Consider the following 26,111-nt stretch of genomic DNA (forward strand, 5'->3'; position numbering starts at 1 on the left):
GTCTACGCCGTCGATGGTACCCCGTACCGTCGACGAGCCCGACGCCGCAGCCACAACCCTGCGAGCCAATTTCTTCCACTGTGTAGCAGAGCGTATCAATGGAGCAGGAGAAGAAAAATTATCCTTAGGAGTGTAAGAATGAGTGCGAGTGGATGAGTGATGTGACAAGACCTGCCAGGTGTCCGATTTGTGCCGACTTGCCCGAGGTTGTTGCAGCTCCGCAGCAGGTGGAGGAGATGGAGGTCCCCTTGGCGGAAGAGGCGACAGCAGAGGTCGGCAGCGGCAGTCACGGGCGAAGTGGCCCCGTCTGCCGCACTTGAAACACGCGGCCGATGTCGGCCGGACGACCCGGCCCTTGCGCGCGGACGGCCCGTGTAGTCGCCCCGCTGGTCGCGCAGCCGCCGTCCCGGAATCTTATGCGGGACAGCAGCAGCCAGCATGTCGTCATCGCCCGAGTCGTCGGAGCTGTGGACAACCAGTCGCGGAGACCACCCCAAAGGCGGCCCGTCGATATCGGGTTTCCCCGTCCACGCCGCCATCTGATCCCAACGCTTGATATTAAACTTAGCGTCCAGGCAGCGCGCCACCCATCGCGATGAAAGCGGTTCGTGGCCGCACACTGGTAGAGAAATGTTGAGCTCCTGAGACAACTCCAGCATACGGGAAAGGATGAGTGGATCCAAATGATCGGCCGTCGCGTCGGGGTAGGCAGCCATGGCCAGCGCCATCAACGCCCCCCGATAAGCCAATGGCGATTCCTCCGGTGCTCGGCGACGCGACATAAATTTTCTGGTGGCTGACATCGGTGGGTCATAAAATTCCGCCATCTCTGCGAACGCATCCCGCAGTGTCTTCTTCTTGGACGCCGGGATGGAGCGGAAGACTCCCAGAGACACATCATCGAGCAGTGTAGGTAGCGCTCCCAGCGCTTCTTCCTCCGTCCAGTTCACGGATCTAAAAGCTGACTCGAAGCGCCACGTAAAAGCACTCCAATCGCCCCCGGCGATAAATTCTTTAATTTGTGGAAGGCGATGTCCGTGGTGGCAAGCGCGCGCCACGGGCGTCTCCGACTGCCGTTCCCGCTCTCCACCCGTTGCAGGCAAAATGGCGTCCGGCGGCCGCGTGGTAGTAGGCGCGCCAAAAATGGCGGCCGACGACTCTGGCGCAGCCGCCCCACCCAAGACGACGGCGTCCTCCCACGTGGCAGGAGCAATGGCGGACTCAGATTCCTTTGCAGGACCCCTTCCCGCGGCGTCCAGCTGATCGGCGATCTGGCAACCCACGGCTGGTGAGGACGCCACTGCGGTCACCAGGCTTAGCAGAATGGCGCGTAACGACTCGATCTGCTCCGCCATCAGCCGCCATTCGTCTTTTGTTCCTGCGGTGGTCGCATCTTCCCCCGGTCGACGCTGAGAGGCGTCGAGGAGAGTATCATCAGCAGGCGGCATAGGGGCTGTAGCTCCCAACAGCTCATCTTCATCCGTCTCGACCTCTTCCTCCGATAGAGGCACGGGCAGGTTCTTTTTTCTGGGGTGTTTAGACATCTTGACGATCGTCCAAACAGTCGCAGAAGCACTTCTGACACCAGTGTAATAATCCTTCTTGAGACGGCTTCGGAATCAGTCCTTTTTATTTCCACTTCCACAAATACACTTTACTCACACACTCTCCGTTGCTGGCAGACAACGGAGAGAGGGTAGACTTCACACCAAGTCCCCACCGCGTACGTGGCACCCAGAGCCCCCGTCCGCGCGTGACCCTGCTCTTGTCGTTCCCAAGTCTGCTCCCGATCATTCTCTCTCTCTCTCTTAATCCCTTCGTCACGTGGTCCCCCCAACCAATCCTCCATGGACAGCCTTGACCGTTCTCGATGGTTCCCTGTCAATCCCGGGACCACGCCTCTGATCCGGTTCCCCATTAGCTGGGGCCCCGAATAGCCAGGCCAATCACCCCTGATGACATGCCGTGATCACGCCGAGGCCATGCTCCCTATCTCAACCCTTATTGGCTACAAAGCAGGACCGGCAAGCCAATCCCCACGTGAACCCTCTATGGCTGTTATTACATAAGTACTCCCAAGGTGAAGGCTCTGTTCTTGGGGTGATCGGGCTTTTGGCGGTGCAGCTGCCAGGCTTTCCAATGATTTACCTTTGCTAACAAGGCAATCAAGTTCTGGCCATTTACCCTGGTTCTGTTAATTTCCTGCTTTCCATTTAAGGTGGGGCATTGAGATCTAAGGACGAAAAAAAACCACCCTAACGAATGTAAATTAGGATTATGTCCAAACTATTGCAGTCTTTTCTCCTGTACCTTTTCCACCCGCTGATTTATCTTCCAGTATTATTTCTCTCCGCTGCTCGATCTTTGGAAAATCGATCCACTCAGGATTCTACTCGGCCAGCTCAAAACTTCTACGGTAACCGTCTTCCCCCTCTCATCAGCCTCTCTCGTGGTCCAACACCCTCTGACCGGTCAGCACCACTGGCACGACCCTCTCAACATTAAATGAGTGAAAGGGCCATACAGTAATTTGCCAATTGAGAGAGGGTGGGGCATATATAAACTCAAGGGCGTGGGGGCACCGGCACGGTGAATGTTAAACCTCTAAAATAACGTTCAACGTTCAACAGAACGAGTATGGATGTGACCTGCTTGTGTTTAACATGAATTGTGTGCGAGCACGAACCTCACATTTTAGAGTTTACAGAATTAAGTTTTAGAAGGGGGGGGGGGGGCGAGTCTTCAGCAGGGGAGGGGGCTCAACCCACCCTCCATGTTCAGGTGTGACGCACAACAGCAAACCAAACACTAGTCCTGCCATAACCAACCAGCACCACAGTGTCAACCTTAACCCTAACTCACCAACCAGCACCTAGCGTTAGCCCTAACCCTAGCCTCGCCTCTATATACTTAATTCTGCCCTTTTTGGAATAAGATCATTTGCTTTAAAATGTTGGCATTGACGATATTTTTGAGTCTGGATACATAATATTCTACAGAAACATGGTGCAATGTTTATTTTGGAATACCGGGCGGAATATTTTATGTGTACAACACAAATTTGACATTTCTAACAAAGCGGAACATTTTTATGTTTTTGTTTCAGGCCCCAAGTTATATTCGAGCCAATCTAGACATCCCAAACCCATTCAATGACCTTTTTACGACGTTACACGGACCTCAAGTTATGGACCACCCCGACTTCGCTGCACCCGTCCACAGACTCCGCCGTAAAATGCCTCTCTGTGAACGCTCTGGCTGGAGAGTTCAGTAGCCTCCTTCACCGAATACAGCTGCTAGTTGCCTCGTTACAATGCAACACGATGGCCAACATTCAACCTAACCCGCGCTGAGATAAAAGCTCTCCACAACTCTCAAATCAAGTGATGACATCGTTATGAAATCGGCTGAAGGGGCTCAACAGTGCTCTGGTGGACCGATCTACATCGGGAGGAAGAATTCCAATAACCGAGTGACACTTCCTCTTACCCCCCAAAATCGACCATGACTTTGCAGCGAGCCACCCGCAAGCACTCAAGACACTTTGTTACTGGACATATTTGAAAAAGAGCTTCACATCTCAACAGATTCCTCCAGCCTAAATAAAGATTCTGATTCACTTGTGAGTGAGGGTGCCCTATCCGAGACTGCCAATAACCTCATCATTCAAATTCCTTGGACATCAACCATCTATTTTATACCGAAAGTAAACAAAGCAAAGAACCCAGGCCGCTCGACTGTATCAGCATGAAGTTGTCCTACTGGGCTAATATCTAGCTATTTGGACAATTATTCCGTTTGTACGTACATTACAACCTACGTTAAAGAAACCAACCATGAAACCTACAGCTCTTCAAGCAACCTTAGATTCACAGGTCCTCAACGTTTGGTTTTCACAATGGACTTAAGTTCGCTGTACACCGTCATTCCAAATCATGACGGCTTAAAGGCAACGTACACAATCCTTCAACACCTGGGCTGAACAGACCCCGGGTCAACGACATCACTGTTGCGGTTGGCCAAACTCGTGCTCACACAATCATTTCACCGCCAGTGGCCGACACTACAGCCACGTTGTGGCCATGGGCACACGCATGGGCCCTAGCTATTCCAACCAGTTGTGGGGCATTTGGAACAATACATCTTTCAATAGTATAAGGCACGGACGCCGACTTCTTCGTAAAAAAACATCGATGACGTGCGCGGGCGTTGCCTCTTGCTCCAAAGAGGAACGGCATGCCTTCATTTCAACTCGTTCACAATTGTCACCCAACGATAACATTGACTTTGGTTAATAACAAAAGACAGCCTCTCCTTTCTGAACATCAGACTGCCCATTCCTGGGGACAAACTAACCATAAATGTGTCATGCAAACCAACACTCACAAACCTGTGGAGGAACGCACACTCCGAGATGTACGTAAATCGAGCTGAGCAACACCACTTAAAACGAGTCGACTTTCCAAAATACATGCGCACCGAGCCATTCATACTTCGACGAGAATTTGCAATACGCCAACTTGTTTCGGCGTTCAGTGCAGCAGCAGGACCTCGAGTGGCGGACACAACAGAACCTTTATTGAGGTGTAATGCAAACGATGCAAAAACAAGGATTCAAGTGAGAAACGTACAGTAGGAACAGACGTTCACGCCGCGTGCAACATGGCTCCAATTCAGCGCGAGGCGCTCACCGTTGCAAGTTGGCCAAGTCAACCAGCGGTGCCTTTGCACGCAAGTCGCTTTTGCACGCGTGCACGTCAGTAGTGTATATGCAACTACTCAGAATCAACACCCACTGATAGCAATGTACCTCCTACGCCAGTCAATCTATGTTGACAGCCAGATTTTTTTTCAAGTCACGGACCGTTTTGTATTCCTGAGTGCCCACTTCATCACAGACGGCTCCCAGTTTCTTTTTCACCCCCGAGTGCAAATCCACTGCGCTTCCGTATGGCAGAGGCAAGACGCGGTCATTCACATGCATTCCCCACCGACGTGGATGTTCCGCATCATTGGACACATTTCATGCACAAGTGTGAACGATTTTCTTCCTGCCCGTACCCCACCTCCACAAACCCTCGCTTTAATCTCGTGCAGAGTATGCATAATAGGCATATAACCATTGACACCAACCACTCAAAACCACCCCCATGTTTCCCTCGTGATTGATCGTCATAATTCGATTCAAGGATCAATGTCCCCTTGTACAATTTGTACCATCTCGTTTGCATTGTTTTGGTGTCTCGCTTGTGCATTCGTTTAGAACAAAGCAGCCGGAGTAAGCGATTGGCTATACATGTATTTATCATAATTTGAATAAATCGCTATAAGCGAACGATGTTTGTATTCGTGTCGTTACACGAGTGCCATGTGTCAACTGACACCCAGGACACACTTGCAAACGAGATGTTCCATATAAAATATGTTATCCAGGTGATTTTATATATTGATAAAACATCGATTCTTGCATGAGCATATGGTGAGCGTGGAAATCGATGCTAAACGACTAATCGAAGCATCGCCACATGCCTAATACACAATGCACCAAATTGAACCCTGTTAAGTACTATTTATCAACAGAGGACCTATTATGGCGTACCATTCAAAGTCGGGTCTATTGGCATATACAACAATTTTAAGTAGTGCATTATCATAGTAGTAGTAATACCAGTGATGATGATATAAAAGAGACGGAAACAGTACCACATATGCCTTGGTGCTCACGATACAAACTACAAAAAAGTCAACCGTCCGGCACATTGTGAAACTCTCAGTGCTGAGCTTTCAGCAATGGAGCCAACGGCAGTCTGACGCACACAGAGTGGGGGGTGGGGGGGCACTTGCGGCCGTTGAGAGCCAACTTTTGAAAACATTGGACAATGCCAAACGAAAGTCAGTCGCTGTAAATCTCTCTCTGCGGTGGAAGACAGATATTTACAGTGGTGGAAGGGGCGCTGGAAGCCGGGGGGGGGGGCTAGCTACTCCTGCTTGGATCGGTGTTGGTGCATTGCGGAGATGCCGAAGAAGATCTGCCAGATGGGGAGATAACGTAGCTGGAGGAGTTGTGAAACGGGGAGAGATGGCGACCCTGCTTGGCTTTCAAAGTGAACGATTACGTCAGTGACTGTGACTTTCTACCGTATATATAAATATAAAATTACTTGCTGTTCAGCCCCAAGGTAATGTAGTGTACTAGTATGCGCAGCTATTCAAAATTTATAGTAGTCACTGAAGTGAATATTCTTTTCAAATGTAAAAAACGTTTCACTTAGTGCCCAGTCTGTGGTAAAATGGTGTAAAACGTCAGCAGAGGGCTTTCCTGGAACAACTTGACAATCCCCATTTATATTGTTGTTACGACTGTAAAATACATTCCTCATATTCTTGGATCTTTCGGTAGTCACGTAGAAGGGAAATAATAAAATACAAATATAAAACAATACATTTTTTTTGTTTTATATTTGTAAAAAAAAAAAATGTTGTATTATTTTATTATTTCCCTTCTACGTGACTTTACCGAAAGAACCAAGAATATGAATCCCTGCAGTCACGAAAGCTTTAAATTAAAACATTCCTCATCGTTGCTATTGCCATTAACCACTTGTTTCCGTCCACTTAATCTTACTTTCGTGACAATGAGTTGTTGTGCGTTATCAAGTTTTTTTCTCAGATGCACCTCAAACACTTGGTTATTCTCAATGAAGTCACTTCAGTGAACGTGACTTAACCACAACGCAACAACAAAAAAACCCCAACTCACTTAGCACATGGTCCCCATGGTGAAATAGTTTAATACTGTCGATGGCCTTGAGAATTCTCAACTGTGAACAAGCAGGAAGGCATTCCGCTGCACACCAATCCGTGGGCCAAAAAAATAACATAATTTAAAGACTCATGGAGATGATGTTGAGGTGTTTGGCGGTGGAGGTGCAAAGGGGCTGGGAAGCTATCGCAGGGACGCAGGTGTGTTAGGCATGCAGTAATTAAACACTTAAAACATGATCGTCACACTCACAACACGCACAGCCGACCGTGTTGTTGTTTCCCATTCGTGCGCGTCGCACGTGGTGAACGTTTCACGTAAATCCTGCGACCGCTAGAGACGCTAAAAGTCCCTACGATACAAATGCAGTTAATGTGATTCTCGAATCGAATCGTCGTTAGAAGTCAATGTTACATCGCTTTATGATGTCGGGTGGCTAAGGGGGGCCTTGAAGCATATCAATGTGGGGGGGGGGGGACACAGAGCATGTGCATTTACTCATTGAAGGAATAACATGGATTTACATTCATAGGGCATTTAAATTCCTCAAAAATGTGCCTTGCCTCACTGGTCATCTCGACCAGTCCATTTGCCAAAAGGCTGTCTAACCAGCCTAGGGAATACCCAGTGGCAAGTGTCCCTTCGTGGTACAAGGTGTCCGCAGCACCGGCTTGCAAGTATCATTTGTGAAACAGTGGGATGCTAATGTTTTTCCTCTGTCCGTGACTCCTGTGGTCTTGCAGTCTTTGCTACAGTGTCCCGCGTTCTCGCAGTGTCCTGACCCCGCTGTCCCCGCACAAGCGACGGTCTCACACCACCAGGACCTGTCCGGCGAGGGCCGCACTCCGATCCCTCAGTAGAGACATCACGATGTCGGCACCTTGGCGTGCCGCGCTTGACGGATCAGAACCATCCTGCTGGCGAGCACACAACAGCACGGAGTGTACACTATGCACCCCGGCGTGTGCACTGTGCACCACAGTGTGTACACAACGCACCGCAGCGTGTACACTGTACACCACAACACACAGCATGGAGTGCGCAGTACGCACCTCAGGACAAATACCACACACTACAGCACACACAATCGAGAATGTACACAATACAGCACATGGCATATACCGCACAGCACACAATACAGACCTATAGACCAGAGGATTATTACCACATACTATAGAACATGAGGTAGACAACACAGAAAATATACTGCACAGTGCAGGACATATACAACACAGTTCAAGATGTACCACACACCGCAACACATAAATACCACTCGCGAGAGCGCATACGGCGCAGCACATAACACACAACACACAAACCATGTACAAAGTTGCACCACTTAAGTTTCCATTCAACACAGTACATACACACCCATATGGTATATATGCATAACCTTATGTAGTACCTAACACAAACAACACATACACACCACGTGAACACCACTTCCATTGACACGCTCATGTCCACCAGTTACATGTCACACAACACACTGCGGACACGACATCACCCACACCACTTACTCGATGAAACGCCGCAAGGCACTGCCAATGCCAAGCCAATAAAATGACACAAAAAAAAGTTACGATGCCTTAGTTTGGTTCGACGAGCGATAGTCCGAGGTTCACAAACTCAATTTGTTTTACCAACCTACCCATTCACAAGGCATGCAACTCCTCTAACTGAAACACTCGTTAAATGGCGTAAACAATATATCTAGTGATGATGCTGCGACTGCTGCTTTGGCAGTGGTGCACAGGCACAATTAAAGACAGACTCAACACATTCGCCAATATCAAAGGTGACATTTCTGTCACTGGCCTTTCTTTACAGCACAAGAAAGGCCATGGTGCTGTGAATAAGTGATATCACCCCAAATGTCAATGTTTCACTTTGTTCTATTTAAGGCGAAGTTACGTGTTTGCTCAAGGGAGGATAGGTTTGGGTGGATGCAGCAACTGGAGTCGTGAGATTCAACTGCAGTGCTCAATGTGAGAAACCCAGGAAGTTACTACAAAGACCCCTTCTTCTTCTTTCATACGGCTTATGTAGATGCAGAGCAGCAACTACAATTTCACATTCAGGTGGTCAAGCCAGATGACCGAGTCAAGAGCAGCGTAGTGAATGGCCGTGATGTGTCTCCTTCGTAATTGTGGATCGGAATTGCGTCGTTATATGCTGTACAGTCTGTTCTGGATGACCACAGTCGCACACTGGAGAGTTTTTCATTGAGTGTGCATCAGGTATCCGCATCCACTGCCGTGGTTTAGTGCGGTTTTGGGTGGACCACGAGTACCAACTCTACTGCAGCACCACAAGTAAGTCAACACCGCCATCTGCTGGGAGAAGGTCTACACATTACATCTGCTACTAAAACTATTGGAGAGAAAACCGGTGGCACCCAGAGCTCGGTGGACCAAGGGGAAGTCCCAAAGTCACGTGATGTTGGTGCTGGTGGTGATGATGGGTGATCTTGTGAGTGGACCTTGGACTTTAGGGGTCGAGTGTCAACATCAACGACATTTATCAGAAGTACCAATGGTATTACGCGGTGGTATCAAGTGGCATTGTCTTAGCCACTTTTTTGTTTTACTTGACCTTGATTGTCAATTAAATTTTCACTGAAATTATCTCCGTTCAAGTACAAATTAAGTGGTTGCAAACTTCACACGCCTGATGATTGCCAAGCACGTCCTAGGTGATGTGGTGAATTTTAATCGGCCTGGCCATGTTACGTGGGGACGGACACACACACAGAGGCCCACAGACTCACATAGATGAACATAGACTCACATATATGGACATACACTCGCAAAGAGGACAAAAGACTTACACAGAGGATCGCAGATTCATGGAGGGAAATCGATTCACATAGAGGACCATAGACTCACATACAGGACCATAGACTCACATAGAGGACCATAGACTCATACAAAGGGCCATAGACTCACAAAGTGTTCGACTGTTTGTTGCGGTTTGTCGCAATCACATTTGGGCGATTCGTTTAGTTTCCATATTTCTCATCCGTGATGGTACCTGCCTTAGCTAGTTTTGATACTCATGGCTGGAAGGTGGGAAGCTCGATGAGGTGCTGATTTGGGACAATGTTTGCGTTCTCCCAATTGTGCCGCCACCAGCAGGGGTGGTGGTGGTGATGGGCACGGTTGTGGTGGTGGTTGTGGTGAAGGGCACGGGTGTGGTGGTGGTGGTGATGATGGGCACGGTTGTGGTGGTGGTGATGATGGGCACGGTTGTTGTGGTGGTGGTGATAGGCACAATTGTGCTGGAGGTGAAGGGAACGGTTGTTGTGGTGATGGGCACGGTTGTGATGAGGGTGGAGGTGAATGCTCTACCAGCAGGGGTCACTGAAGGCTCGTGATAGAGTGGAGTCACCAGTCATGATGAGTTTGAGCTCCTTAGATTTGCTACACAGACGATCCCGTTAAGCCAGCTGCCCCGCTAAAAGAAAAAAATAGCTTAGTTTAGTCAGTTTAACACGTAAGCTTTCGCGATCAATATCATCCGTAATATAGTTTTTTTTGGGTTAGATCGCGAAAATATATACAAGTGTCTCGATTTAAAGCTTTTGTGACTGCAGGGATTCATCTTCTTGGTTCTTTCGGTAAAGTCACGTAGAATGGAAATAATAAAATAATAAAAATAAAACATAATAAAATAATAAAAATAAAAAATAATATGCTTTATTTTTATTATTTTATTATTGCCATTATACGTGACTTTACCGAAAGAACCAAGAAGATATACAAGTGTCGTTAAACCCGCCAACACCCGACACAGCCAATTAATAGGGTTTACTAACGTTAATCAATAGAGATCACCGTTGGTACGGCTATTTTTAGCACACCATCGAGAGGAGGTACAAGAATAATGGGCTTGCATAACGCGCATGCATAATGTTGGTCGATTACCATATAAATAACCCAAACGGCAATGGATACCCATAGTCATTCATATGCATTCATTAATCCCACCCCCCCCCCCCCACACGAGTGACGTCATCACACCTCTCCCTCTATTTAAGAATTTATCCACAAATCTGGCTGTTGCCTGATGAAGCTAGTTGTAATTACTGGTGAAACGTCGTACTCAGATTGTAAATGGTGTGGATTTGCTCTCCAACACACTGCTGTACTAGTAATGGATTTACGCACATTCTGTTTACGTGAAAAACCTTAATAATTGGCTGTGTCGGGTAGTGGCGGGTTTAACGACACTCTTGTATATTTACGCGATCTAACCCCGTAAAACCTGTATTGTGGAGTTTAGTTTAGCTCCGCCGTCAGTCTCAACTGTGGCCATCATCCCCGTTTAGCGGCGAGTCCTGTCCAAGGCTTCACTTCACTTGGTGGATATATCGTCCCAACTTGTACCTCTCCCGTGATCTGTGTGCGTTTCTCAGTCTGTCTCTCTCAAACGAAACGTTCCGATTGCTATGCCCTCCCCCATAACTCACAGTCACGCATGTTCAAGTGATGCGTACAACGCACATTTGTCGGGCCACCTGATGGTTTTGTTGAATTGCATCCCATAACTTAGGTTAATATTCCTTTTCCTGATGACGACCACTTGTGTTGTGATCGAAACGTCGTAGTTTTTGTTATTTTCTTTGAATCTATCTACGTGACTTTACCGAAAGACCCAAAGAATCCAATATTCATGGTCCTCATTAATGGCTTATTTTGAACGCGCGAGCGTCATGACCAGATTCGTGTAACGTGTATGTCCAAGTTGTTGTAGCAAGTACGGCACAGGTCCTTTAGCTCTCTTTGGTGCTGTTTACATAATTTTTACGAGTTACTACAAACTCCATAAATTTAGCCGGGGGTGTATTTATTATTTTCTTGCGACACTCCCAGGGCAATTTCCCATCAAAGGTCCGTTTTTACGCAAATGTCACTTTTGACGCAATACGCTGCCCCACCCCATCTGCCAATTACAAAAAGGAAAATTGGTGCTCGACCCTAAATAAACATAGTTATGGTCACTTGCAAACCATACGGCCTTGAGAGAAGGAGTCACTCTCCAAACGAGCGGAGAAAACTCCGGTCAAGTTGCGTTCGTGTCTCTTTTACCACGGCCGGGTACGCTGTTCATCAGGCAGTGCTGTTTCAAGTTCTTCGCTTCGCTTTCGGGTTTGCTCGCCATTATATTTGGCGTCTTGGGAGCTTGTAAAGGCTGTCGCCTGATGAAGCTAGTTGTCCATAATCAACGTTTTTGGGTTTAGATCGCGTTATTTATAAATGTGTCGTAACCCTCTACCACCCGACATGGCCAATCAGTAAAAAAGTGTCACGTTGACAAAAGACAAATAGTTCACTGCTTTAGCCCACCGGTGTGTTGATTGGCCATGTCGGGTGGTGGAGGGTTACGACACATTTATAAATAACGCGATCTAAACCCAAAAACGTTGATTATGAATAATATTGGTCGCGAAAGCCTACGTGTTAAACGAAGCTAGTTGTGATTACTGGCGAAACGTCATACTCAGATTTTAAATGTTGTGGCTTGGCTCTCCAATACACCAGTGTGCTGTACGAATTGGCCACGTTCTGTTTACGTGAAAACCCTTACTAGTTGGCTGTGTAGGGGGGTGGTGGGTTTAATGACGCATTTATATATTTACACGATCTAACCCAAAAGACCTCTATTATGAACCTAAATAATTGATATATTTTTTTCTCAGCATGTCAAACAACACGCAGAAACACCAAAAAATGCATCGGACCGAGCGCTTGCACCGAACCAACTGCGAAAATGTACGCGGTACAAGTGCTGTGTTACGACGATGTGAACTCACAATGGAGCAATCTACAATCAGCACTGTGTGATCTGGCATTGGCAGCTGGAAGGGTTCGTAGTGCAGTGGGCTAACCACTGTGCTACCACCCCACCCAGGGTAAAAAATGATGCAAGCCGTGTACAAACAGAATTGTGAGGTGGCCAGGTGACACAGGAAACAACTAGTAAAATGTCATAAAAATATATGCCACTGAGGCCCTGGGTTCGAATCCGGATTTCAGCCACCCGTGATGAAAACCGCGGTCTGAAGTGTAAATGGTTAGACCAACTTGGCCTGCGCACACAAAAACAGAAATCTTGCTTTTCACTTAATTTGGATAAATTACAGCTCGGAATTTAAACATATCAGTTTGGCTACCATATGACGAGCAATAACCGTCACGGAATCGTGAGGAAAATGGCAACGTCCCTGTTATATGGATGAAAGTGGTAACTGTAAGGGATCTCTAAGATATAGCTCTGTGATACCCCCTTCTTTGGACTGTTCACGAACGTGGGGTGTTGCACTGCTCTGAGAGAGTTCCACTTGGATATTTCATCTCATGACATGTTGTTGACAACACAGGAGAATACATTGGGAGAATAAAATATCCGTGGCAATCGTTTATACTTTGGAACAATTCCTTGTCGTGGACCGTTCCTCTTTGTGTGTGTTTTCTACATGTACTCTGGTTTCCTTCTATGTGCAAAGACAAAAATCACCCGTGTAGCCTTACCAGACTGTTGGGGTGGGTGGCCAGCACTACACCCGGCCAACTTTGTTTCCCCGGTGGCGATGTTTTTACGCACCGCAGCAGGTACTAATTTCAGGCTGAGTCGACCTAGGGGAGACCCAAAACCGGTTCAAATGATAGTCACCGGTGTTGGTCCTGAACGGGAATCGAACTTGGGTCGCCGGGTTCGCAGCGCAGCACGCTAAACGTTACGCTACCGCTCCCGCTTTCCATGTGCACACATACTGACAGAAAATGTCCACACACGGACCGGCAGTACCCTCCTGAAAACGAGTCTTGAGTCTCACAGCGTCTTTCCTGGATAATGGACTACAGTTATAATTGATTATGGCGGGATACATTCCAGATGTGCGGGTTGTGGTGGAGGAAGAAAGATCATGCACACGCGTGGATTCTCTAACGCTTTCCAAAATGCACTTGTCCTCAGAAGTATCTAATCAGTGACAACTAGCAACATGCACATTCTTTGGACACGACCGTCTGTCGCTCCCTCCCTCCCACCGCCCATCCAGCCGGCCAAACTTTTTTTTATAATAGAGTATGAATGATAATGGTAACGCTTGCAACAGGAGCGGATGGAAGCAGTATGCCTATAGGCAGCGATGACAAAGTGGGGCTTGGATAGTAGCTCTGCTGGGGACGGCGCGCCGTGGCCTGTAGGTCCAGGACACCAAGGCGAGACCTCTCAGCGCGAGTTTGTGTCGTCAGGTTTTGGGAAAAGCTCTTACCGATTTGGCCGGCATACTTTATAGCAAGTCTCTAATAGCATCGCAACTCTGTACTAAACGTTTTGTTCAAATTGAATCATCTTTACGATAATTATTCTGCGCCCTGTTTTGGGCGGACAGACAGGAGGACAGAACAACAGATGCACAGAGGGCACGGGCCGAACTAGTGGATAAATGCTTACAACCTTAGCTGGCAGGCGTTAATATTAAAACACCCAACATGTTATGTCGCGAGGTTTCAAGATTCACAATGAAAACGGCACCAGACACGAAAACGGTGTTTGCTTTAGTGGCTGCCTCTGCCCTCCTTGCATCCCCATGCCTGTGTTTACGCAATTATGCTTTATGGGCCTCATTGCTTAGCGAACAGTCGACGAGAGTCTGGGTGTCTGCTCTGGTTACAATCAGACACGTTTACAAACAGTGCACTGGGCCATTTAGCACCGCCGACACCGACCATCAGACCTGCGCTGTGTCCGGAGCGTGCCAACGGCCCCAGCGAAACAGAGGCCGGCCGTCTCACGGCGGCGGCACCGTGATGGGCGGGCCCTGCTGCTCAAAATCTGAATATTTATTTATGCTGGAGGAATCCGATGAGCTATAAAGCTCTTCTTCATATATGTCCAGTAGTTTCACAGGCGCTCGTCGGCACATGGGGCAGATCTCGATGCTTTCGCTGCCCGCCCCCTCCCCGCGAATCCCCGCACTGGCGCTATGATTTGTGGCGGATATTATATTATCGGGGGACGATTCCCCGGGCCCTGATATATTCCCAGCAAGCCTCGTGCCGGGAAATTCAGCCATATAACGGAAGGCGCCTGATTCATCGTCCGAAAAAAATACGAGAGCATTTAGGACCACCGAGACAAGCGTCATCAGCACCAATGATTTCCAGAAGTGTTTGTTTAAAGAGGGTGGTGGTGGTGGGGGGTCGCGGAGGGGCTGTGGGTTACGGAATGCACTATCAAACTCGCAGAGCTGAGTTTGATTCCCGAACACAGCTAACATCAGTGGCGAGTGATATCTGAACCAATCCTGCACCGCCCCCCCCATAATCCCTGCTCCCCCGTCCCCTTACCAACTCACACTGACCAGCATGGTACAATATGGTCAAACAGTCTCCATAACTGACATGGCGTGGGAAAGCCTTCAGTTAGCGGTGGGTTGAACAAGGGCTGTAACTGTAACAATATTACTGTTTAGGCAAGACAGGGCCTAGACTGGATTTGACTTGTCTGAATTTCATCAGCAACAGTGGACACAGTAAACAGGGAGGAACCAACGGAGGGGAGGGGGTGGCACTGCCAAATACAGGTGGGAAGGACGTCCACACCCTCCGTGTATACCTCCACAATTTGAGAGCAGATCATGATGATCGGGCATCACCTGGGCCACTGCTGTCAGATCTGGCACAAGGAAGTAAGCAAACGAGGTGTGGTGGTGACATTAACAGTGCCAGTGCTGGCCAAGGCGACCTTTTAAACTTGACCTCAAGGGCTTCCAGTCAGCCCGAGGAGCTGCCTCCGATTGGGTGGTGGTGATGATGAGGGGGGGGGGACACACATAACGAACTGCTGTTCATTAAGGGGGAACACATGCCCCGCCCTTAAATTATCCTACAGAAAAAAACCGCCAACACTGAACGGTGTCCTGCTAAACAAATACTGCTGGGTGGTCTGGGGTTAAGGCAAGAGAAATCCACAGACCACATGGGGCTGCAGGTCACGCTCTTAAGGCCGGTAAAACATTTTCCAACATCGTTGTGCACCGTGCCCACACAGTGCGGATAGTGAATGAGTAAAACTGGGAATGTGATTGAATAACACGACGATTAAAGGCGCTGAGTGACGGGGCCGCCCGGATTGAGTGAGCGCACGTGAATTTCCCGTGTTTACTGTCAATATGAATTCAGATCGGTCCTCAAATCTGTTTTTTTGGAAATTAAGTTTCAGGTTTGTACTCTGACCTACAAGACCATCCCATGAAAGCTGACTCTTACGGGCGCTTTTACAAGGTCTTTAACAGGGTCCTTAATGTCCACAGAAAACGGCACACTATTACCGACACCCTGCACACAAAATACTCTCTTGGAGCGTGAGTGGAACTGTCGACATCTTGCAATGTGGCCAAGCGTTGGGGACGTCCAAGACTCGCCTACACTGACACTATAGTACTGTTGACCCTTAAATGACAAATTAAAAAAAAATGTTATTGCAATAATTTTACAGCTAATAAAATAAATGTTCCAGGGGTTTGAGCATAAGGAGGCCTTGCATGAATATTTTAAATGAGACTAATGTTCACGCTTTGGTTGGAGCGTCAATGCAGTGGCTTGCACACTGCACTACGAATCCGGCCGTCCAAGTTAGAATTCCGGCCATGGCAAACGTCGGTGGCGAGTGATATCTGAAACTGTCCTTGGCCTCCCAGCACCTCCTTCACCGATTCCGCTGCGGTGAAGTATGGTCAAAAACAACCATGACCAACACAATATAGGGAGGTGGGGGGGGCGGAACTCATGAACCCAATGCTATTGGCTGAAAATGCCAAATAACGTAGATGTTTACCCTTCACCCGTGCAATGACTTTGCGTGGATTCATTGATGGTGTGTGCTGGTGACGCGATCCTTGAATAGCAGGAGGGAACAGGATCGCTAGCGTTCCTTCCGACGGATGGCGCGCACGGAAGATGCCGCGTCTGCCCGCAGGGACGGGAAACGTGACTGCAACGGTTACAACTCGGCAGCCCTCCAACAACAGCGGCGAGCGCTCTGCCCTGCTCACTGACCCGAACCGGCCAATTCGTTATCACGCTACTAGCGCGAGGCATCGATTCGTTGATTAAAGCTGAAGAGCCATCTCTTCAGTCTGACACAAATCCCTGTTGGTTCATCTATCTGTCAGCTTGACACCACTATATTTGCTGGTCGGTTTATGGGGCCTGTTTACTTGCACGGGGGAGTGAGCTGATGTTCTGTTTTTTTTTAAGTTTAACTTACGTGTGTTGCATCATTTAAATGTTGATTCATGTTATGTTACATATATTTTAATGTGTCCATCTTTGAAGAGCTCTGTGACAACTTTATTGTGAAGGAGACTATACTGAAAATAAAGTTTGAGATCTTGCACTCACCGATACATGCTCACGAGTCAACCAACCCTTTACGATCGGTGCGAATGTTAACAACACCAAAAAAGAAAAAGACTGAGAAAAAGAACGCTCAAAACTGAGAAAAACTCCGCTCCAAACAAGACCAAATTATACCAAGAGATGCTAAAACCGATTACACAATCTCACAGTGAGTGAACCCATCGATTCACTGGGGAGGGCAAATCGTTACACGCCTACGATCTTGGTTTCAGTAGATTACTAAGAGGCGCTTTGTGGAGGTATGGAATGACCGGCGTGGGTTTCTGGAATCTTAACCGTGTGGCCCAGAATCAGGACAATTCAAGGCATTGCACTCATTACACAGAAAGCGCTTCCCACAAATAAACCACAATACCTTGCTGATCTCGTCAAGGAACACAAACCAATCACGCGATCTCGGGTCATCCTCACAGCAGCTTTTGGCTAAGCCATCAAACAAAGACGGTCACTGCAATGCGCGCTTTCAGAGGCGCTTCTACAGCTGTCTGGAACGCTCTTACTTCCAATATTAGGAAGCCACTGGAGCTATGCCCTTTGAAATTTAGATTGAAATCCCATTTCTTTAGAACTGCTTTCTGTGTTAAGTTTGCTGTCCTTCCCCTGCACCTCCAATAAGCACGGTTGGCTACGTAAGGCGTGAAAGAAGTTCACGCACATCACTGGGGCGCGCGACTCGTTACAACGCCCATGCACGAACTACGAACACGCGGCCGCTCGAGTTCTTTTTTGCATCCGATAGTCGCACGCAGACGCTGCGCGCTTGCCTGCCTCCATCTCCTCTACGAGACGCTTTCGCTCGTCGGCTGCGGCATTGCTCACTGCCACTTTACTAGTTCGGCGCCCGAGACCGGGGGGCCCCGGCCCATGCCGCGGCCCTGCAGAGCTCGTAAACGCCTCCTCCTCCGCCAAGCATGCAGCCATAACAAGCAGCGGGCCCGGCAGGAAGTCTGGGCTCGTCGCGGCGCGACACGCGAAATGGGAGAATCCCAGCGCGGGATGGGTGGTGGTGGTGTGCGGTGGGGACTCCCACGTACCCTTTACGCCCCCTCGTTCCCAGACCCCCCTTCCCCCCCCCGGAGTCCCAGACCACTCATTAAAGCCGCGCCGTATGCGCCACAGGGGGCAGGTGGGGGCGTGCGGCTGTGAGCTCGCGATGACAGACTTCTCTCGTCTGGGGCAGGGGGAATGAAGGGGAAAAAATGCTTCAATCTCGCATCCGTATTTTCTAAAGAAATCCCATTAAATTGTGGAAATTCAACAGTATCTCGACTAGACGGCCAACTATTGGCTTTGACGTGCAAAATTCCGGACAAATGGTGGTTGGGAATGGGACCTGACCATGTAGGGTTTTCACGGTTGTGCCACTCCGACACCTTTGCAGGTTGTACCGCGATGTCCGACGTTTCACTCCGCATGTTTCTTCCTCAATTCAATATCCAATTCACTTTCCAAAGGAAGCTCCTGGCAACGTGGAGCGAAATGAAAACGTCGGGATGAAATCGCACGAAGCGAAAACGCATTGGAAGGGATTAATCTTCTTGTTTTTTTCGGTAAAAGTCACGTAGAAGGAAAATGATAAAAATAAAACATAATAAAATACAATTCTCACGACGTTTCGGCCACAACGCAAGCAGCCGTCCTCAGGTGAAGAAACAGAGCTGTCGGAAAGACAACGTCCCAATGAACACCGCCAAGCTTGGCAGCGTATATTTAAGCTGTGTCAGAGGACGGCTGCTTGTGTTGTGGCCGAAACGTCGTGAGAACTTTTTATTTGATTATGATTTATTTTTATTATTTTATTATTTCCCTTCTACGTGACTCTACCGAAAGAACCAAGAAGATGAATCCCTGCAGTCACGAAAGCTTGAAACACTTGTAATTGATTATCGCATTGGAAGGGAATCGTAAGGACGCGTTCGCGAGCGCTGACGTCCTCGTGTGCAGCTTAGCGAGGAGGTAAACATAGGACGGTGGCGTGGTTAGCGTTTTCACTGCGAGAGAAACGCGGCGCGGCGTACCTCCGGACGGTTTACCAGCAGCCCGTAAATCAAAACATTTCTCTGCCGGCTCTCAGAGGCGATCCCTCGCAGCTCCAGGAATTCATCGTCCGCGGTCCCGGGAGGAGAGAGCACCTCGCCGTCCCTGAAACTCACCTGGGCCAGGGAACATGGCGGCAAAAAAGCGCAGGCGTCGTTCAGCGCGAACTCACACACCCAACCCGCGGAACAAGGTCACGCGCGGCTCAATTGTGAGGTGGTCGTCGAGGTCAATGCATATGCTGGATGTCAGTTTAAGTCTCCCTGCTGCATTGTAAATGATGCGGATTCGCTATTTTGTTAAAATTTTCAACAACAAAAGGAAACGTCCTTTGAAGCGCTGCGCTACAAGTTGGCCATGAACGCGATGTTATCAAGACGAACTGTAATAATACACCACCGCCACCAAAGGCAGTCGCAAAGTCAGCTAAATAATAAATAAAAACATTGAAAAAAGATCAGACCTGGTCCATTCCCCCCTGTCAAACATGAAAAAAAAATAGAACCACCATAACATGGCGATACCTCGCCAAAGGTTCCTCTGCAAATTTGTCGAAAGAGGGACAAAAGGGTTTGTCGTAAGTTTTCGAAAGTGGTGATCTCATGACATCCGCTGCCCCTACCCTGCCCCCTCCCCCGTCCTCCTCTCCCCCACCCCGTCGGCTCTTATTCTCCATCGCTCGTCAGGCCTTGAGCCCGTGCTGAAAGGCGGGCGTGAGGCCCTCAGTAAACACGGCCAAGGGACAATCATCGCGGGCCGGCACAGAGACTGACGTGTTTTGATGAGCCCCTCAGAGTTGAACATTTACGGCTGATGAACTTGGGACAGCCTCATTGAGCAGCTGCCGGACACGGCCCGCGCACCGCCTGTTAACGGCTCTTCTTTTAAAGAGTTTTTTTTTTTTCGTAGGTCGTTTGTTAGTGTCGCAGGGCCTCATCTCCCGGAGCCTCTTCATGCGGCACGCAAAAAAAGCACGCTCGCTGCCGTTTTTGGCGAAAGCGAGAAAAATGACAAAACTTGTTTTCTGTTCATGCGCCGTGTTTTGACTCCTCGCTAAACCGTCACTGATTGCACGAGATGGAGCCAGCACTTCTCAAAAGGGAAGAAACTACAAAACAAAAATGGGCCAAAAAAAATACCCAACCTTTTAGCATTTGTTAAATAAGTAGATTAATAATTACGTGAACGTAAAAAAGGCAACAATAGACCAAAAGCACGCGTGAGCAATAGCGATACATACTCGCGCTAGGGAGACACACTGGCGCTACCAAGACAAACTCGCGCAAGCGAGATAAACTGGCGCTAGCGAGACACACTGGCGCTAGCGAGGCGCACTAGCGGTGAGGTGGGCGAGGGCCAGCCAGACGGCCCTCGCCGTGCGTCTCACCGCGACGATCGCCACGGGCTCTCGGAGGCGCATGCTCCGCGCCTCCACTTCCTGCAGCAGGCAGCGCAGCAGAATGGCCAGCGAGGCGCTCTCTGGGCACTGACAGGAGAAAACAAAACCAGCGGGCACCAAACGCCCACCGGAACGACGCAAGGCAAGTATTGATTTTAATGAACAAAATATTCGTACAAAATCCCCGACGTGAAAATCTATCCCACTGACACCATCTCACGCACAACAAAAACAATCCCACCCGTATAGCTTTCACATACTGTTGGGGCAAGTGCTGTTAGCGAGTAGCACCTATGAAGGCCGGCACAGCACACGAGGGGGTGGGTGGCCAGCACCACAGTCGGCCGCCTTTGTCTCCCCAGCGGCGATGTTTACACACCGCACCACGTACTCATTTGAGGCTGAGTCGACATAGGCTGGAGGCCTAGGAACAGGTTCAGATAATCGCCACCGATATTGGCCGAGAGCGGGAATCGAACTCGGGTCGCCGGGTTTGTAGTGCAGCGGCACTAACCCCTGCACCACCGCTTACAGCGCACACCCATACAGGCGCACACACACACACACGCATGCTCAGAGCAGTGCATAGTTTCGCTTAACGATTTACAAAAAGAGCGAGCTACAGACAAATCGGCTGGAGACAGCCCCCGCACTAGCCCCCACGTTAGCCCGTCCGGCCATCCGTTGTGGGACGTTGATGAAGACGACAACGACGATGATGATGAGAAGAAAGCGGTTCTCCGGGGGGTGATGTGTTCTCGCTTGCTGGCTCTCAAAGTATCCGATGGCGGCGCGAGCTCGGAGAAGGAGAGAAGTGGCTCCCCTCTGTGCAGGTGCCTTGGCCTCGTGTGCCTCCAATCAGCACTCGCACATTCCTGCAATTACCTCACTCCCGGGGCCACTCCTAAACACCCGGGCTCATCGCCCTACAGCTTGCCCGTCTTGCCGGCGGTGCAGATTGCATGCAGCCAAATGCACTGCTTGTATTTGCCCGGCGGCCGTATTATTGAGCGACAGGAATCGTTTTAAGCATAGTTCTGCAAAACATCTCATGATGCCGAAGGAAAACAGGCAATTCGTTTGTCCAAAGCCAAGTACGTGACATTCAATTTCCATTCAGATTGCTTGGAATATAGGTGCAATAATTTTTTTAGTTAATATATTGTTCAGAGAAATTTCAAGTTGAAATTCTAAGATCAACACATCATGCCAAGCATTCGAGAAAGTTATGCAGAAGGTGCCATCCCAGAACCACTTCTGAGATAACCTTTAAGTGATCTTTCACCCACACCAGAAGTGCTACAATTTCCCACATTGCTCGTGATAGGGGATGTTCATCACATGGCAACCAAACCAATATGCGTTATTTTGAGATCAAGGTAAATCTTGCCAAATTAAGTGAAAACCCCAATTTTTATTATATTTCCCCTCCGTATAATTCATCACTGACTGGGCTGGGACCATCGGCTTACTACACTTGAGAACCCATTTTAATCACAGGTGGTGGAAACCCGGTGTAACAGGCCGTAGTATACCCCCAGGCCGTAGCATATCCAGGGTTAAAACGGCCTAGGCTAGATTATACCCGGGTATATTATGGCCTAGGCCAATTTATACTCTGGGGTATATTATGGCCTAGGCCAAATCATACCCCTCTAGGCCAAATCATACCCCCATGATAGTAATAGTGTTGAGCGATATACACATGAATTACTACATTTTTCCAACATTTTATTTAAAACTGTAAACACGTAGACTTTGATTGCTTCAACCATAAAAACTTTAATAATAACCTTAACCCTATCCCTAACCCTATCCCTAACCCTAACATTAACCATATCCCTATCCCTAACCCTATCCCTAACCCTAAAAATGCTTTAATTGATCAAATTGAGATTCTTAATTCAATTGACACGCTTTTTAGATATCGATTGAAGTTCGTTTGATCTTTCACATGGGGCATCTTCTTGCCTGGAGGGGTATGGTCTGGCCCAGTCGAGTTTAAACCCCCAGGGGGTATAGTTTAGCCGAGGACACTTTATCCCCCCGGGTATATTCTGGCCTGGGCCAAACTATACCTGGGTTTAATCGGGGCAGGGGTTATTTTAGCCGGTTACACCGGATTCAAACCCAGGATTTATTATCTTTGAGCCACCCAGCCACCTCGATACAACTTGGACTTTCACCACCATGAGAACATGACAGTCGAACCCCCCCCACCCCCCACCGCCCACCACCCGCGGTCAACTTTGGCTCAGCGGAAGGTCACTCATGCTCCTCTGCTGTCCCCACGGTCTGGAACTCCCTTCACCCAACGATCCATACCATGGACCTCCCTGGCCAAGTCCAGCCTCATGACCTTCCATTCCTTTCTCTCCGACTAAGACCGACCGCGTCGCTTGACAAAATAACTATACACCGCCTGTTTCTTTCCAGCGTCTTGAGATGCGATGACGTTGAGACCCCATGTAAAATCAAAACGTTATTGCATTGTTCTTCTTGGTTCTTTCGGTAAAGTCACGTAGAAGGGAGCGCTGTCTTTCCGACAGCTCCGTTTCTTCACCTGAGGACGGCTGCTTGTATTGTGGCCGAAACGTCCTGAGAATTTTATTATGTTTCATTTTTATTATTTCCCTTCTACGTGACTTTACCGAAAGAACCAACAAGATGAATCCCTGCAGTCACGAAAGCTTTAAATCGAAAGTTATTGGATTGCATATGAGGGCCTTGCACAGCGCAAGATGAGCACGGCTGGCTACGTACGCTGCGAAAGAAGCTCAGCATAATATCCAATCCCCTACCAGGTGTGAAGGTGCTCGGTGTGCGGCGAGCGCGCGCTGTGCTTGCTCACCCGCACACAGATGTAGCTGTGGAGGTCCTCCTCCTCCTCCTGCAGCAGCGACGTCCCCTGGCCGTTGTGCGTCGCCACGGCAATGTCCCGTTTCACCTGACGACAGAGAGGGGGGAGGGGGGGGCAAACAAAAATTAACTCAAGGAAGTTCCACAAACGACTTTTAAATCAATCGTGATTACGTTACTACCCGTTTATTTTTGATATATATAGAATTTTTTATTCAAGTTACAATTATCAGTTGGGTTTTTCTGGTTGGGTGGGGGGGGGCTTTCTGAAGTGACCCCTTGGGAGGCAACGGGGTTAAGCCTGACGTAACCGCACAGCTATTTTTCTTCTGTTCCACGTTGATCAAAACACGACACCTTCCCGCCTTTTTCCGGCTGAAACACAAGCTTCAGATAGCACAGATACGCGCGTGAGAAAGTGACCGTAATCATTTAAATTTACATTCTCGTTAAGGCATCAATCACTGTCACGTACTCGGGTGTAACGGGATGCGCCTAAAATCGGCAATTACCTGCGCCGCGAGACGTGAAAACCAAGTGCGGAGTTCCGCGCGCTGAAATCCTGCACGGCATGCGCACTTAAACACACGTCTCCTTTACACAATCACAAAGCCGGGTGAAAACGAAGGCCCCGATGTAAACACACGCAGCAGTGACCGCTCATCTCCCACCCTCCCATCGTCTCTGAACCCCTCGCTTTGCTTTTTTTCTCCCTGTCTCCGGGAGGTAAGCCGATCCGCCGGTGTATTCAGTCCCCACGTGCTGCCGGCAGTTGTCGTGGCCTAGATCCCTATCGGACAGGAAGCCGGGGGTCGCAAACAGCGGCGCGGCACAATAGGGGGGGTCCGTGCGAGTCGGTAGGGGGGAGGTTGTGGGGGGGGCCGTGCCGGTGGTGGTGTAAGCGAGAAGGACAGGGACGCTGGAACCCGCAGGTACCCGCACGGCGCCACATGAAAGGGGAGATCGCGCTCCAACGCCAACCCCTTCCGGAGACGCTAGCCCGCTCGGGGTTACAAGTTCGCTCCGGGTGACTTCAAAACACAGGCACACAAATCCCCTATTCCAAGACTGAGCTTTTATCAAACTGTGTCTTAGTCTCTCTTTTCCCTTGCTTGGTAATTATTTGTTTTGATTTTGCATGCACGCTCACGTGACCGAACGGCGTGGGTCTGTGCGTGCGCGTGTGCGTTTGTTAAAGTTGTTTATTGTTGCGTGCGCATGCACACGCGCGCGCGTGCGGCCTGCCTTTGCGAAGACGATGCTTTACGAACGCGATGAGAACGCGACACGAACGCGTTGTCAAGTGAGATGGGTGATCGGACTAAACGTTGGCGAGCGGCAATTAGGGAAGCCAAGCTGCCCCGGCTTGAAGCGCGCCCCTGTTTGGTCAACACGAGTTGGAATGCAGCAGGCAAAAGGAGCCGAGCTGCCAGAACGACGGCGTCACGTTTCGCCCGGGCTCGGGATGCTCGCGTGCGCGCGAGTACGCAGGCTCCCACGTGCCCGCCTGCCCGCCCGCCCAACTCCTTTTCACAAAACGCACAGTGGTTTCGTGGCTCCTAAAGAAAAGGCACGTCCATTGTGAGTCTGTCAATGCGCCCCGATCCTAAGGGCGGCACCCCGTCGTAGGTAGGGAGGTTTCCTCGAGGGCCGTCCCTGCCGCCGCTCCCGCCGCGCCTTTCATCTACGTCACGATTGGCCATTCGCGGAAAAACACGACGCTCGACGGAGCAGCCGACGGAGCCTTAGACGTGTCGGACGAAGGCGTCGCTTCCGTCCCCCCACCCCCCACTAGCCGTCGTCGCGGTATTCTTCGCACCCACAGAATTGCCGCCGAGAGTTCGCAAGGCGGTTCTTAGGAGTCGTCGTTTTATACATGGCGAGGAGGCGAGTGAGTCGGTTGGTAAGCAGGCATGCAAGTGGGTGCGGTGATAAGGAGGTAGGTACTTGGGAGGCGGTTGGGTAGGTGGGCAGGCAGGCAGTTAGTTACGCAAATACGTAGACAGGTCCGTTGGTGGGTGATTGGCAGGATAGGCGGATAGGGAGATTAGTGAAAATGTGTGTAGGTAGGCAGGTATAGAAGTAGGTATGCAACTAAGCAGGCAGGTAGAAGAAACCACAGGCAGGCTAGCGGGCAGGTGATTCCCAATGAGACACGTGACCCATGTAATATATTCTTCTCTTAAACTGTATCACAACAAATGACATTTACTACTCTAATAACCACACTGGGTAGACACTGATCAACTGCTAAGTCGTCTACGCATCATCCCGCCTGGAGGCAGCATGCCAGGGTAAGCCTGTCACCCCAGGAATCAGGCAGTCAGGGTCGTGACCCTCCCCCATCACCCTGCCCCCATCCCCTCCCCTACCGTACCAGCACCACAGAGTCGTCCAGGGCAGAGCGAAACTGCAGGGCGGCGTCAGAGAGCGGCACGTCCCCTGCGGACACCCAGCCGGCGCGACGGTGCAGAGACTCTGCACGGAGAGGCGACGGGCACAGAGCACACAGCATCATCGTCGCCATCAGCACCACTCTGTTATCAGCATCGCTTCCATAACCATCAGCATCATTACCATCAGCATCAACAACAGCAGCCATCATTCGCCACTGAACTCAACA

At 49.4% G+C, this 26,111-nt stretch overlaps 1 protein-coding gene across 8 annotated transcripts in view; it reads right to left on the reverse strand.

The window, feature by feature from the left end:
- LOC144933443 (D-ribitol-5-phosphate cytidylyltransferase-like) overlaps nt 1–26,111 on the reverse strand; it is a 103,384-nt gene that overhangs the window by 51,592 nt on the left and 25,681 nt on the right. For 5 of the 8 annotated variants that reach the window (XR_013637059.1, XM_078858255.1, XM_078858206.1 and 2 more), the window contains 4 exons: nt 25,866–25,966; nt 23,481–23,576; nt 20,618–20,716; nt 19,212–19,346 (listed from right to left, as the gene is read on the reverse strand). Coding sequence is in view for 6 of the 8 variants with exons in the window: in XM_078858255.1 (XP_078714381.1) it covers nt 19,212–19,346; nt 20,618–20,716; nt 23,481–23,576; nt 25,866–25,966 (431 nt within the window). In the remaining 2 variants the exon portion in view is untranslated. Of the gene's footprint in view, nt 1–4,556; nt 7,681–19,211; nt 19,347–20,617; nt 20,717–23,480; nt 23,577–25,865; nt 25,967–26,111 lie in introns of those variants that run through there. The other 3 variants (XM_078858227.1, XM_078858217.1, XM_078858246.1) reach the window with 3 other exon arrangements.

Source organism: Lampetra fluviatilis, chromosome 1 (genome assembly GCF_964198595.1).
Source record: "Lampetra fluviatilis chromosome 1, kcLamFluv1.1, whole genome shotgun sequence".
In the NCBI taxonomy this organism is placed as follows: domain Eukaryota; kingdom Metazoa; phylum Chordata; class Hyperoartia; order Petromyzontiformes; family Petromyzontidae; genus Lampetra; species Lampetra fluviatilis.